The sequence below is a fragment of the Phalangium opilio genome, unplaced genomic scaffold (genome assembly GCF_054372755.1).
Source record: "Phalangium opilio isolate 3A_F unplaced genomic scaffold, DU_Popi_V2 ptg000217l_1, whole genome shotgun sequence".
NCBI classification, from domain to species: Eukaryota; Metazoa; Arthropoda; class Arachnida; order Opiliones; family Phalangiidae; genus Phalangium; species Phalangium opilio.
The window spans coordinates 5,005,248-5,020,172 of NW_028324218.1; the positions used below are offsets into that span (position 1 = coordinate 5,005,248).

The following is a 14,925-nucleotide window of genomic DNA, read 5'->3' on the forward strand; positions in this document are numbered from 1 at the left end:
TTCCGTCAATCAAAAATTTCCAATAGCTTTTTAATTATAATATAAAAACTTAATTATATTCATTAAAAATCAATGATGAGGAAAATTAATATTGCAAATAATATTAAAAAAAAAGAAATGTAAAAACTCTAACAAAGAAAAAGATAGGACATCCTGTGTATTATAACCCTTTCAAAATTAACAATTCAACCTACACACAAATGTAATAATAACTTAAAAACAATACTACGTCAGAGGTTATCTACCATTTCATCCCATCCCACCTCAAAACTACGTTAAATCATACCCAATCCCACATACTAAACCCCGCAGAAGTAAGATGAGACTAGAAGTACTGAGCTAACCAAATTCTTCATTTGGCGAAAGTGAATATTCTTGATAACACACCAACGGTTGGCCCTCTGGTAGCGGTTTCTGAATTTTCCCCTCCAAAACATGAGAGGCTCATGGCGGTAGACGGCCGAACTAGATTCAAGCACCCGCGTCCGTGTTTAGGTTGAGGGAAAGGGAGTAGGAAATGTTTTTGGAACTCGACCAATTTTTTTCTCTCTAGTGTAGGGGCGATGGAAGCGGCATAAAATCCTCAAATTTGTTCAGGATCTATTAGTACCAATGCTAGAGCTCTTTACTTCTAGTCTCATCTTACTTCTAGAAGCTAAAACTGCAAACCTAGGATGGTAGTATACAAACCCTAACCTGCCCCACGTCCATAATGGTAACTATGGCAACGCGCGGGAAAACCGACTCTAAAAGTATTTCTTGGTTGAAATAGAAGACAATTCCTCATCGGGCCCATTTCGTTTGGGGACCGCACTCAAAGCGGAACAGGCTAAGCGTGTTAGTAAGTACTTGGTGGCGGACCCTAGCTGTTGCTGTTGCAGTTGCAGAAGAACAGTAGAGTTGTTAACAACAATCTACTTGTTGAGGGAAAAAGGAAATTGTTTTGCGGTCGTGAAAGTTTTTCTTTAGTAGAAAAAAGGAAATTGATTTCGGGGATTCGTTTGCTTGTTTGTTGCATATTTGGTTTCCTTTCTGACTTTGTCATAAAATAAAGGTTAGGCTAGGGCTTAGGTTATTACGATTTTATTTCGCATTTTGTTGCGTCGAGTCAAGTGGTTCTGTAAGAGAACTTATTTCAATCAACAAGTATTATGGAATATCGGTAAGATGTTTTTATTATAGTTTTGTGTTTTATGGTTTTGTCTGAATGTTTTAAAGAATTTTAAAATAATTGCTGGTTTATTAGCATTAAAGGTTAGTTAATTAAGGATTCAAAATAAATATTAGCTGTTAACGAGTTCCATTTAATTTTTTTAAATTGAAATGTGAAATTTTAACTTGCATGTAATTGTTTTTTGACTAGTAACTAGTGAAATTCAGTGTATATTAAATTATATCCAATGTCTTTGAAAAATTTCGGAGAGAATTAATTATACAATGAATCTAATAAAATTAATTGATGTGAAATATTTATGGGTATAATTGTGACATTTGAAATAAAGGGGTCTAGTGAAATTTGAAGGAATTTCACAGATTTAAGAGGACTCTCGTGAATATTGATAGGATCTCATGAAATTTGAGGAAATTTTGCGGATTTGAGAGGATCTCATGATATTTGAGGGAATTTTGCAGGTTTAAGAGGACTCTCGTGAATTTTGAGGGGATCTCGTGAATTTTGAGGGGATCTCGCTTATTTGAGGGGGATCTCGTAAAATTAGAGAGGGAATCTATTAAAAAATGAGGGAATTTCGCGGATTTGAAAGGATTCTCGTGAAATTTGAGGGAATCTAGTGAAAAATGAGGGAATTTCGCGGATTTTAGAGTGATCTCGCGAAATTTGTAGGAATTTCTGAATTTTCTCCGAGCGTTATACTTATGGTAGAAATGCCCATCCAAGTCTGATAACCAACAACTTATTTCGTGCCACAGAACAAGTCAACACTTCTGGCCTTATACGCTAGTCATTATCCTTTGCGTAAGTCTCTTCGGCCTAAGTACAAGCGCCCCATACTCTCAAGACTGGTCCAAAGACACCCCTTGGAAATCCAGTTGGCCCTCCCGCAACTCATTCTTTCGCAACACGGCAGCTGACGGAGTACAACCCGCAAGTACACATCCATGGTCCAGAACATTCTATTGGGGCGATCGCAACATTTACCCAATGCCATCAACCTACTCCGAGAGATATCGAGGTACGATAACGAAAGAAGGCCTATTAAGGTTCAATGACTAATCAAGAAGCGATATCTAGTTTATTAGGGAGAAGGTATAAATTCGCGCCACATTTCCAGCTTTATCTCCAGTCCAAACGTAGATGTGTCCGGAATTAACCCTCGCCGCCTCTAAATTACAACAAGCATCTCATTGGTTCTTGAAAACTCGGGCACGTCAGCGCGACGCGAATGACAAGAAAATTACAGTCATATTTTCCGACTGAGGAGAGGAAGCGAAATAGCCCGTGGCCTCCTTTTACGTCCCCCCTTGTATTTTGAAAGGGGAACTACAAGACTATGTCGCGCGAATACTTAGGCATCTTCTCCCTAATAAACTAGATATCACTTCTTGACACAGTCATATTTTCCGACTGAGGAGATTAGGCGAAATAGCCCGGGGCCTCCTTTTACGTCCCCCCTTGTATTTTGAAAGGAGGACTGCAGGACTATGGCCCTCGCGAATACTTGGGCATCTTATACCTTCTCCCTAATAAACTAGATATCCCTTCTTGGTCTAATTACGAAAAGAAACACAATAAGCCACGCGGATGATTAAGAATAGCTACTACTAGAACTAATTAATAATAATAACAATAATTAATTTTCAGGTCCCATTTTAAGTACTCGTAGCAGCGACTACAAACCAAGAAGACCCGTGACCTATGACCCTTGGAGTTCAGATCGCAGTAAACAAAATGGTATCTTTGGAATGACGCGATATTTTCCAACCGATGACAAATTTTAAAATAAATTTATAAAATTTTAATTATATATAATTATATATATATTTATTTAAATCTGTAAGCTTTACTTAAAATAATATTTGAACTGTATATTGTAAAAAAATCAAACTAACTATATAATACCAAATATAATTGTTGTAATTATCATCTGTAAGACATACATATATATATATATATATATATTAATAAATGTTTTAAAAAATTTAATAATTCTAATTAATATTATTTCTAAAATCACCGCGGGGCATGATGGGAACTTTTAGATTTAAAGGGCAAATGGCATATGTTAAGGAGAGATTATTATTAAGAATCAAATTATGCCCAACGGGCTTGTCATTAGCCCAAAAAAAGAAGTTAAATTGAACCGCTGGTCTAAATGATTCACTTTCAGTTTTAATAGTGCCTTCGAGCTAAGTGTTATTGAATTTTTATTTTTAGTATGGCGTTTTACAGACCTACAAAGATGAATTTTAATATGGCAGGTAAGTGCTAGGCCTAATACGATTATTTTGCCAATTTTTATGGCTTATGGGATTTTCCATATGCATCGCTATTAATTCTAACACTTTGCATAAATTTGAATTGTTCTTAAAACGAGGGGTAAGTCACCAGTGAAAATGCGAAATGAGTCGGTCCAAATAATTTGTATTGATTTTATTAAATTGAAGTAATTATGTTAGAATATTTAGGGGGAATCCTATGAAAATATTGAGTGTTAACTGAGGGAATTTTTGCTGGAATCTAGGGGGAATTTTTACTGGAATCTGGGGGGGAATTTTTACTGGAATCTAGGGGGGAATTTTTGCTGGAATCTAGGGGGGAATTTTTGCTGGAATCTAGGGGGGAATTTTTTCTGGAATCTAGGGGGGAATTTTTTCTGGAATCTAGGGGGGAATTTTTTCTGGAATCTAGGGGGGAATTTTTGCTGGAATCTAGGGGGGAATTTTTGCTGGAATCTAGGGGGGAATTTTTGCTGGAATCTAGGGGGGAATTTTCGCTGGAATCTAGGGGGGAATTTTCGCTGGAATCTAGGGGGGAATTTTCGCTGGAATCTAGGGGGGAATTTTCGCTGGAATCTAGGGGGGAATTTTCGCTGGAATCTATGGGGGAATTTTCGCTGGAATCTATGGGGGAATTTTTGCTGGAATCTATGGGGGAATTTTTGCTGGAATCTATGGGGGAATTTTTGCTGGAATCTAGGGGGGAATTTTTGCTGGAATCTAGGGGGGAATTTTTGCTGGAATCTAGGGGGGAATTTTCGCGGGAATCTAGGGGGGAATTTTTGCTGGAATCTAGGGGGGAATTTTTGCTGGAATCTAGGGGGAATTTTTGCTGGAATCTAGGGGGAATTTTTGCTGGAATCTAGGGGGGAATTTTTGCTGGAATCTATGGGGGAATTTTTGCTGGAATCTATGGGGGAATTTTTGCTGGAATCTATGGGGGAATTTTACTAGAATCTCGGGGGAAATTTTACTAGAATCTCGGGGGAAATTTTACTAGAATCTCGGGGGAAATTTTACTAGAATCTCGGGGGAAATTTTACTAGAATCTCGGGGGAAACTTTACTAGAATCTCGGGGGAAACTTTACTAGAATCTCGGGGGAATTTTTACTGGAACCTCGGGGGAATTTTTACTTGAATCTAGGGGAATTTTTATTGGAATCTAGGGGAATTTTGACTGAAATATAGGGGGAGTTTTACTTCAATCTCACGGAATTTGAAAAAGATGAAAATTAAGCGAAATCACTAGAAATCGTATCAGAAAAACACCCCAATTTCATGTCAATTTTGAATCTGGTGAAATTAAATGAAATTTGAAATTAATTAATGAATATTTTGACCTCTTTCACGGACAACTTGACCTCCTGGTATAAAACCTAATAAAAACCACAGAGGTAGCGAAAACCGTATCACTATGCGTCAAGTTCAATATGAAAAATTGTTCAAATGGTTACTGAAAAACACGATAAGGCACTACGCTATAATTTAATGCAAATTACATTCTAATCGTTTCCAAGTTCCATTAAAATACCTACAACTCTCACACGTAACTAAATTTAGAAGAAGTGATAACAAAAGTATCAAGAAAAAGTCGTGAGAAAACAAAAATCGCTCCAGTAAATAAGTGGGACATCATTTAAAAAATTTGGTGAACTTTGTCAAGAGACCCCCGCGTTATAAATTATTTTTAGGATGAAGGAAATTGAAGGTATCAATTTGACGAAACGTTCAATTTGACACTTACTTAATTTCAATTTAACAGCGTGTCAAATGAGAGGTGCGAAAATAAGTTACAAAATTGTTCCTAAAATTTTTGGTAAAAAGTAATTTGGATATTTGAAAAAAAAAAAAAAATAAATAATAATAATAATAATTATTAAAGGAATACATATAGCTACTAGGAATCATTGTGCACCCATAAATCTACCGTGTTAATTTTAATGAACTCTGGTTTTGTGGGCGCGGCTTGATAACTTACTATCCCCGTCACTCATCTTTCAAACTGTGATATTTTCATTGGTTGGATAGCAATACGAGTTCCTAGGCGTGCGCACGGTGCAACAGCCATCGAGATAGATTATAAATTCGCTAGGTAAAATTCGTCATATATAATGATTAGTCTATAGCTCCTCCCACAAAGCCCGCTTAGATACGTTAAGTGAAAATGTATGTAACACTATAATTCCAATTAACTGTATGTATTCTTGCTAAACCAAACTTGTGTTACTGACAGAAAGACAGTGAAAGTTTTGTGTTTCTTACTATAATTATTAACGAAAAAAACTAATTACACTGTAGGATAACAGCGCAATTTGTCAGATTGGATTACAAACCAAAGGGGTAAATCACTATTAAAATTCTTCAATACCAAAAACCAGAATATTAATTCGTTAGACCACTTAGACAAAAGTGAATAGCCCCTCGATTAAAAGGTACGGTAATTGGAGGAAAATAATTAACAAAAACCTACACATCGTAATGCAATCCCTTATAGCATAAGTTCATAAGATATGTTCCTGCCATAAGTTTGTTTAATTAATCTCTGGTCATTTGAAGTGAGGGAGTGAGTGAGGTAGGTCATAGATTCGAGGAGGTAAAGCGAGGGAGGCCTGGTGAGTGAGTGAGGCGCTGCTGTCAAAGGGGACTTAGTAATGCAGACTAAATAGGAGTGCCTAGATGGAATAGATCCTAGCTGCAAAATTAATTAACCACCACCGAGTGTACTTAGGACTTCAATTGACTCGCTCCCCCTCGTTCTCCTTCTCGAACTAGTTATCTCGAGCTGCTCTAAGTCTCTCAGTAGCATTACGAATCGTATAGCTAGTATAATGCATACTTATGTAGCAAACATATCACTTATAAACTTATGCTTCTAATAATAATAAAAATATACCATTTTATCAACAAAAATATAACAAAACAGCATAAAATATCATTAAATGTCTTAAAATATCATCACGTTAAAAATTGTTATATTTCGTTCAAGTATTTACTCTGGTATTTGTTAACTTTTGACGTGGGTAAGTTAACAGGTCTGTAGAGAGATAGGCTAGAGAAAAAGACGCGTTGAGTGTTATTCGCGTGGATGTTTTTATTGACAGTTTATGCCTTAAAGGGTCCGTGAAGAGAACTTGTCTTGGCGTTTTGGCGCGGTTGCTACAAGAGGGAGATCGAAGAAGAAGAAGAGAGCCGCCCGTTCAAGTTGAGATCAAATTGAGTTAAATGATAGGTTTTCTGCCGGAGGCCCAATTGATGGATTTTAACTGATCATCCAACCGGAAAAATAACTCGTTGGAAAAAAATTATATAAAGAAAATCTCCGATGTAATAATAACGAAGAAAATTACAGTGGCGACATCTAAAGTATTTTTTTGTAACTTTATACTATAAGTGATGGAATTTGTTTTGGACTTCGTGACCTTTTCTGGTGCTGGACTATGTGATCAAATTTCCTATTGTTTTTTTTAACTAGTCTGTTTTCAAGTATATTGGGCTCTATAAGGCCTATTTTAAAGGGATTGACCTCTAAAATGACCTATTTTCAAGATATTGACCTCTAAAAGGCCTATTTTTAAAGGGATTGACCTCTAAAAGGACCTATTTTTAAAGGGATTGACCTCTAAAAGGACCTATTTTTAAAGGGACTGACCTCTAAAAGGACCTATTTTTAAAGGGATTGACCTCTAAAAGGACCTATTTTCAAGATATTGACCTCTAAAAGGCCTATTTTCAAAGGGATTTGACCTTTAAAAGGTCTATTTTCAAAGGGATTTGACCTTTAAAAGGTCTATTTTCAAAGGGATTTGACCTTTAAAAGGTCTATTTTAAAAGGGATTTGACCTTTAAAAGGTCTATTTTAAAAGGGATTTGACCTTTAAAAGGTCTATTTTAAAAGGGATTTGACCTTTAAAAGGGATTTGACCTTTAAAAGGGATTTGACCTTTAAAAGGGATTTGACCTTTAAAAGGTCTATTTTAAAAGGGATTTGACCTTTAAAAGGTCTATTTTAAAAGGGATTTGACCTTTAAAAGGTCTATTTTAAAAGGGATTTGACCTTTAAAAGGCCTATTTTTAAAGGGATTTGACCTTTAAAAGGCCTATTTTTAAAGGGATTGACCTCAATAAGGCCTATTTTTAAAGGGATTGACCTCTATAAGGCCTATTTTTAAAGGGATTGACCTCTATAAGGCCTATTTTTAAAGGGATTGACCTCTAAAAGGACCTATTTTTAAAGGGATTGACCTCTAAAAGGACCTATTTTTAGAGGGATTGACCTCTAAAAGGACCTATTTTTAAGGGATTAACCTCTAAAAGGACCTATTTTTAAAGGGATTGACCTCTAAAAGGACCTATTTTTAGAGGGATTGACCTCTAAAAGGACCTATTTTTAAGGGATTAACCTCTAAAAGGACCTATTTTTAAAGGGATTGACCTCTAAAAGGACCTATTTTAAAGATATTGACCTCTAAAAGACCAATTTTCAATATATTGACCCCTAAAAGACCTATTTTCAATATATTGACCCCTAAAAGACCTATTTTCAATATATTGACCCCTAAAAGACCTATTTTCAATATATTGACCTCCAAAAGACCTATTTTCAATATATTGACCTCCAAAAGACCTATTTTCAATATATTGACCTCCAAAAGACCTATTTTCAAGTAACTTCAAGCTTGACCTCTATAAAACCTATTTCAAGGCATAATTTCAAATTACTGGAATTTTCCATATTTTCCATGACTTGTAACAAACCTTGTAGAATTAAAAATGTTCCTCGAATCTTTATAGACTTATATCAAATTTCCCGAAAATTATTAGGTGAATTTCAAATTCCCAAACATTTATTAGAACAATTTCAAATTCCTTGATATTGTTTAGGCCAATTTCAAAATCATTTCAACTGCCATTGAAACCTAAAAGTTTAAAATAACGACTTCAATGTCCCCCATAAATAAAAATAATCTGACACTCAAATACCACCCAAACACTACAATCAAATCAAAGCAAGCAAATAAATTTTGAATCTTAACCTTTGTCACAATAAATTACATTAGATAAAAACATGGGCAACTCTTTTCCGGGACAACTTAGTAATAAACATATCAAACACATCACTAAGCCTATAACCAACCGGAACTGTTTTGTTACAGTTCAAGTAACACGCCAAGCTTTTCTTTAAATAAGATTTAAAGAAATAATAGCGTGTTAACACCGCTTTAAATTGAGTGGTGAACATTTTTTGAAGTTAATACGAAAATTCCTAACCCCTTTTTTTGTCTCGGAATTAATAATAATAAAAAAAATTCAATTGAAAAGCTGTAATTTGAACTACAAATAAAACTTGAGCTCAAATTCAAGAAACTAAACGTTAACCTTAAACTTGGGCCTATAATTTTTCAATACGGAAAACACAATGCTTTTCGATTTATACAAATTTGAAATTTAGTTGTGACTTTAGATTCCCGGAAACTTTTGAATTTCTTTGTATTTAAACTACAATTTATTTTTTAATCTTTTAAATAGAAAAGCTTTTAACCTTTGCATTCCCAAAGCAAATAATTAATAGAAACTAATTAGGCAATAGGGTGGTTAATTAAAGCCTTCTATAGTGTACTTTGATCACATTAAAAGCATTAAAAAACATAGGTGGAGTAACTTAAGTCATATCACCCTAAACAAGTGAAATTAAAAATTCTAGGTCAACTGTTTCTTTAAACATAAACATAAATCAAATACCGAAGAATTTTATCATCCAAAATCTAATCTCTTAAATATCATCCATCAACTTTAAAATCTAGATTATAATAGGTATATACAGTTTGATTTAAATTATCTACTAGATAGAGAAAAGATTTAAACTATCCCCCTAATTACTGGGTCTTATAATACAAGGCATATCTAAATACAACATCTTGACATTACTTAGATCATCGAAGCGTCTCTGATAACAATCGCTAAGGCCTTTCTTTAATCTTACTTTTTCTTTTCCAAAGTCGGTGGCATCATAGATATGAATAAATACTAAGGATTCTGAACTAGGCTAAGAAGCCGGGTTACCAAATACGCGCCGATATATGAGAGATAGAAAATACGAATTTCTGTCTCTCTCTCACTCACTACGTTGGGTGAGGGGGGGTTACAAGTCATGTTCATTCTCTGCTGAACGGGCGCCTAAGCGTAATGCCTCGTGTCGTGGAACGTAGGTACAAGATGGTAATCCACAAAACCTTAGTATTTTTACATATCCATAGTGAAAGTCAAAGACCTCATTAAAATCACCGAAGCAAATCAGTTATGGACTCTTAAAGATATTAATCAAAAATGTCTTGATTAGAATCAAGACCTTAAAAGTATCGATAAGACTGAGGTTATCAATTGTCTGAAGGATCAGATATTATTTTTTCTTTTTAATTGAAACTTAAATGCATGCTTAAGAAAAAACAACGTTCCATTACCGTTTTCCGTTGAAATAAATTATTTTACTGGTAATCAATTTCAAAAATTTACTTATCTCGGCTTTTCGACCACAATTCCATTCCCCTAAAACATTTTATCATTACATTAATTACCTTTGGGAGAGTACGTGTATGGTTTTCGTTTTAAAAGGTTCCTAAAGACGTTACATCCCCATTCGTGACCGGCACGCTTCGCAGTGGAACATTTTAATTATTCTAAAACCAATGGCGCCAAATTCAATAGGGACAGTAACAATTTTTCTCGCGGTTTTGCAAAATGATGTAATATCAAGTGTACTTTAGTGAACCGTCGTATTGTTCTTTTTCATAGTTCAGGGCATGATCAGTGTTACTGACCAATTTCTCTATCCAGTTTCTAACAATGGTTAGAGCCTATTTGATAGGGCACGGCACAACGTTATATACATTTGTAAATTCTAAGTAGCACAAAAGGAAAAAGAATCCATTTTTTTATATTTTGGTTTCAAATAAATAAACTCATGATAGTAGTTATAACGAACAGAAAGTCAAGGGAATGGCACCGGTAATGAGCAGCAAAAAGAGAGGAAAGTTTGCTTCAAGGTAGCAGAGGGACATGGTAGTGAAAAAAGTAATCTAGAATTTTGTTCGTTCAAACCTTAATATATCATGAAAAATTCAAGTGAGGAGGCGGCAATACCTAGAAAGATTGATTTTGGCAGATAACAGCGAAAAAATTATGTTCTACACACACTAGGACTATGGGAGAGTTTCTGGGCCGCAGGTCGCACATGATGAAATTTCAACTCCAGTTTACATCAATTCTCCCTGGTCGTACTAGTAGCTGGTTAAGCTATAGTTTGCTCAGGTTCTGTTAGTCTCGAAAGGGTTATATAGTCCTTGTAACTCTTAAAAGGTTGTTGTCATGGCTAAACAGACCGCTATTACAGTTTTTATTGTTTTATGGGTTATTTTGACACGTTATCTCCCAAAAGTAATTAATGTAATGATAAAATGTTTTCGGGGAATGGAATTGTGGTCGAAAAGCCGAGATAAGTAAATTTTTGAAATTGATTACCAGTAAAATAATTTATTTCAACGGAAAACGGTAATGGAACGTTGTTTTTTCTTAAGCATGCATTTAAGTTTCAATTAAAAAGAAAAAATAATATCTGATCCTTCAGACAATTGATAACCTCAGTCTTATCGATACTTTTAAGGTCTTGATTCTAATCAAGACATTTTTGATTAATATCTGTTCCTTCAGTCTTCATTTTAATTAAGAATGTTAAGAAACTGTTTTACATTTTCAAAATCTGCACTAAGCAGAAACATATATAAAGGGGACCATAACTTTAGCTCAAACAGACGTTTATTTATAATGATACTTCAAAAAAAACTTAAATCAATAAAAGTTTGTATTCTTATTGTAATTAACCTAATTCAATTTCGTATATCCTTAAAACTTCACAAAGACGATCCGAAATTGTCAATTTCAACTTTTTTGTAGCATAAACTAACGTCTGTTTGATATTAAGCTTAAAACCTTAAACAAAAATGGTCGGGGCTACCCTAAAAGTTCACAAAGATGATCCAAGATTGTTAATATGCCTAAAAAGTGCCATCTTCAAAATATGTAGTCTAGGAAAAGAGAGCGCGATCGAGTGGGCTATGCAAGTGGTTGGAAGTCGCGGGGTTTGGGACAGGGATAAGGGAGTTGAAATGGATTGGAAATGATGATGGGCGACCTGCGGCACCGTATCTCTCCTAATGTACCTCGCGCACGCCCCTACCCTTCGGTAGGCGATTGCTAAGTGCTGCCGCGTACCGCCATTTTATATGTATGAGAACTAGCTTCTATTTTGAAGAAAGAGGGAGCGCCCTTTACAATTTCGTCCAGTACGACCCTACCTAACCGCTGAGGATGCTGGGAGGACTAGGTTGCCGTAGGTGGGGGTACACAGGCAACGCTATAGATATGGAGGTTTCCACTCCATTCCTCTCTCCTTCAAGGTTGGGACTCCAGGCATAGCCAACTCCATCACGCACTCGACAACGCAAAGCAACTCGCACCAGCGTATGAAATAAGGCGGTGACGCATTGCAAATGGGGACCGTCCATAAACTACGTCACACTCTTATGGGGGGAGGGGGTTTCTAAATTTGTGACGGTCCGTGACAAGGGGGAGGGAGGGGTTCTTCGATGCGTGACGTCACATTTAGCTTGATTTTGTTACGAAGTCAGTAAGAGGCCGATTGGCTCTCTTATGTTATAGAAGAAGAAAGACAACATTCCATAGTCCACCGTTACAATAATTTAGCAAAATTTTTATTCCATCATCACTTAAATAGTAGAAACTTTAAGCAATTATCTACTATTTACACCTTAATATAGCCAATTTAAATAGCGCAATTAAAATAAACTGCGTAAACTCTCTTATTTCTCTGTTTATTCGCCCCTATTATTTGTAAGGATGAGTCAAATCCCCCGGCCGATTGAAATGGTTTCGATTCTTTAGCAAATTTTCTAAATCTCAAGCTCGATTAGTATGTTTTCGGTGACAGTGTCGAAACCTAAAAAGTGTGCCCCTTTAACTCAGCTTTATGGAACTTTTTTGAAGCTTATAAAAAGCACATCCAGACATTAAAATTCTAAAGGTCAATCAGAGGGAAAAAGCTTAAAACGGAAGAGAACTTGAATTTTCAGCCGAGCAAAATATTTCTGAGAGGGCGGCATATCACTCAAGAAATTAATCAAATTTAATTTGTAAATTAAGACAAATCATAGTGCGAAGGGGGGGGGGGTTAAAGAAATGTGACGTGGTTTTTAGGGGAGGGGTCTGAGAAAAGCGTGACGAAGCGTGATCTGGGGGGACGGGGGGGTCAAAAAATGCTTTTTTTCGCGTGACGTAGTTTATGGACGGTCCCATGACCAGTTTAAAAATTGCCTGGTCCAGTTCAAAAATTAAATCGGAGGGGGGGGGGGGTCAGTGGTCCACGAGAAAACTAAGAAAGTTCAAGGGTAATCAGACTCCACACATTAAAATTCTAATATTTTAATTATCCACTTCTTTAGTTTAGCAGACGACGTGCTCTGGTCAATGGTCACGGACCAGTTTATTTATACCAAGTCAGGAAATTCGCTGGCCTAATGTCCAGTTTAAAAAATGCTTATTTGGTCACGGACCAGAAAACTTACGTAAACGCGACGCGAATGACGAAAACTACGTATTTTCCGACTGAGGAGAGGCGAAATAGCCCGGCCTCCTTTTACGTCCCCCCTTGTACTTTGAAAGTAGGACTGGGACTATGGCGCGCGAATACTTAGGCATCTTATACCTTCTCCCTAGTAAACTAGATATCGCTTCTTGGTAAAACTTTATATAACTAAAACCATGAGTTTAAAACATATGTTCCATAAAAAGCTTCATACAACTTTTGGAAAACAAATTTCAGCACCCACAAGTATCTACAAGCACCCACAAGTACCTACAAGTACCTACAAGTACCCACAAGTACCAACAAGCAACCACAAGTACCCACAAGAACCCACAAGTACCCACAAGAACCCACAAGTACCTACAAGCACCCACAAGCAACCACAAGTACCCACAAGAGCCCACAAGTACCCACAAGAACCCACAAGTACCCACAAGAACCCACAAGTACCTACAAGCACCCACAAGTACCTACAAGCACCCACAAGTACCCGGGACAAGCACCCGGGGCAAGTACCCACAAGTACCCACAAGCACCCACAAGCACCTACAAGTACCCGGGACAAGAAACGGGGGCAAGTACCCAAAAGCACCCACAAGTACCCACAAGCACCCACAAGCACCTACAAGTACCCACAAGTACCCAAAAGCACCCACAAGTACCCACAAGCACCCACAAGCACCCACAAGCACCTACAAGTACCCACAAGTACCCACAAGTACCTAAAAGCACCCACAAGTACCTAAAAGTACCCACAAGTACCTAAAAGTACCCACAAGTACCTAAAAGCACCCACAAGTACCTACAAGCACCCACAAGTACCTACAAGCACCCACAAGTACCTACAAGCACCCACAAGTACCTACAAGCACCCACAAGTACCTACAAGCACCCACAAGTACCTAAAAGTACCCACAAGTACCTACAAGCACCCACAAGTACCTAAAAGTACCCACAAGTACCCACAAGTACCTACAAGCACCCACAAGTACCTACAAGTACCTACAAGTACCTATACCTACAAGTACCCATAAGTACCTACAAGCACCCACAAGTACCTACAAGCACCCACAAGTACCTACAAGTACCTACAAGCACCCATAAACACCCACAAGTACCTAAAAGTACCCATAAGTACCTACAAGCACCCACAAGTACCTACAAGTACCTACAAGCACCCACAAGCACCCACAAGCACCCACAAGCACCCACAAGTACCTAAAAGTACCCACAAGTACCTACAAGCAACCACAAGTACCTACAAGCACCCACAAGTACCCACAAGTACCTAGAAGCACCCACAAGTACCCACAAGTACCTACAAGCACCCACAAGCACCTACAAGTATCCACAAGCACCTACAAGCACCCACAAGCACCTACAAGCACCCACAAGTACCCACAGGCACCCACAAGTACCTACAAGCACCCACAAGTACCTACAAGCACCCACAAGTACCTACAAGCACCCACAAGTACCCACAAGTACCTACAAGCACCCACAAGTACCCACAAGTACCTACAAGCACCCACAAGCACCTACAAGTATCCACAAGCACCCACAAGTATCCACAAGCACCCACAAGTATCCACAAGCACCTACAAGCACCCACAAGTACCCACAAGAACCCACAAGTACCTACAAGCTCTCACAAGTACCCACAAGAACCCACAAGTACCCACAAGAGCCCACAAGTACCTACAAGTACCTAAAAGTACCCACAAGTACCTACAAGTACCCACAAGAACCCACAAGTACCCACAAAAACCCACAAGTACCTACAAGCACCCACAAGTACCTACAAGCACCCACA

The 14,925-nt window shown here is 37.2% G+C and overlaps 1 protein-coding gene and 1 long non-coding RNA gene across 4 annotated transcripts in view; one reads left to right on the top strand and one right to left on the bottom strand.

Moving 5' to 3' along the window:
• LOC149615843 (uncharacterized) overlaps positions 1–14,925 on the bottom strand; it is a 101,893-nt gene that overhangs the window by 81,125 nt on the left and 5,843 nt on the right. The gene's annotated exons all lie outside the window — the stretch shown is intronic.
• Positions 601–3,099, top strand: LOC149615847 (uncharacterized). The gene is made up of 3 exons (XM_089856580.1): positions 601–1,162; positions 1,930–2,192; positions 2,822–3,099. The coding sequence occupies exons 1-3, from the start codon at positions 1,152–1,154 to the stop codon at positions 2,956–2,958; spliced, it is 411 nt and encodes a 136-aa protein (XP_089712706.1). The 5' UTR covers positions 601–1,151; the 3' UTR covers positions 2,959–3,099.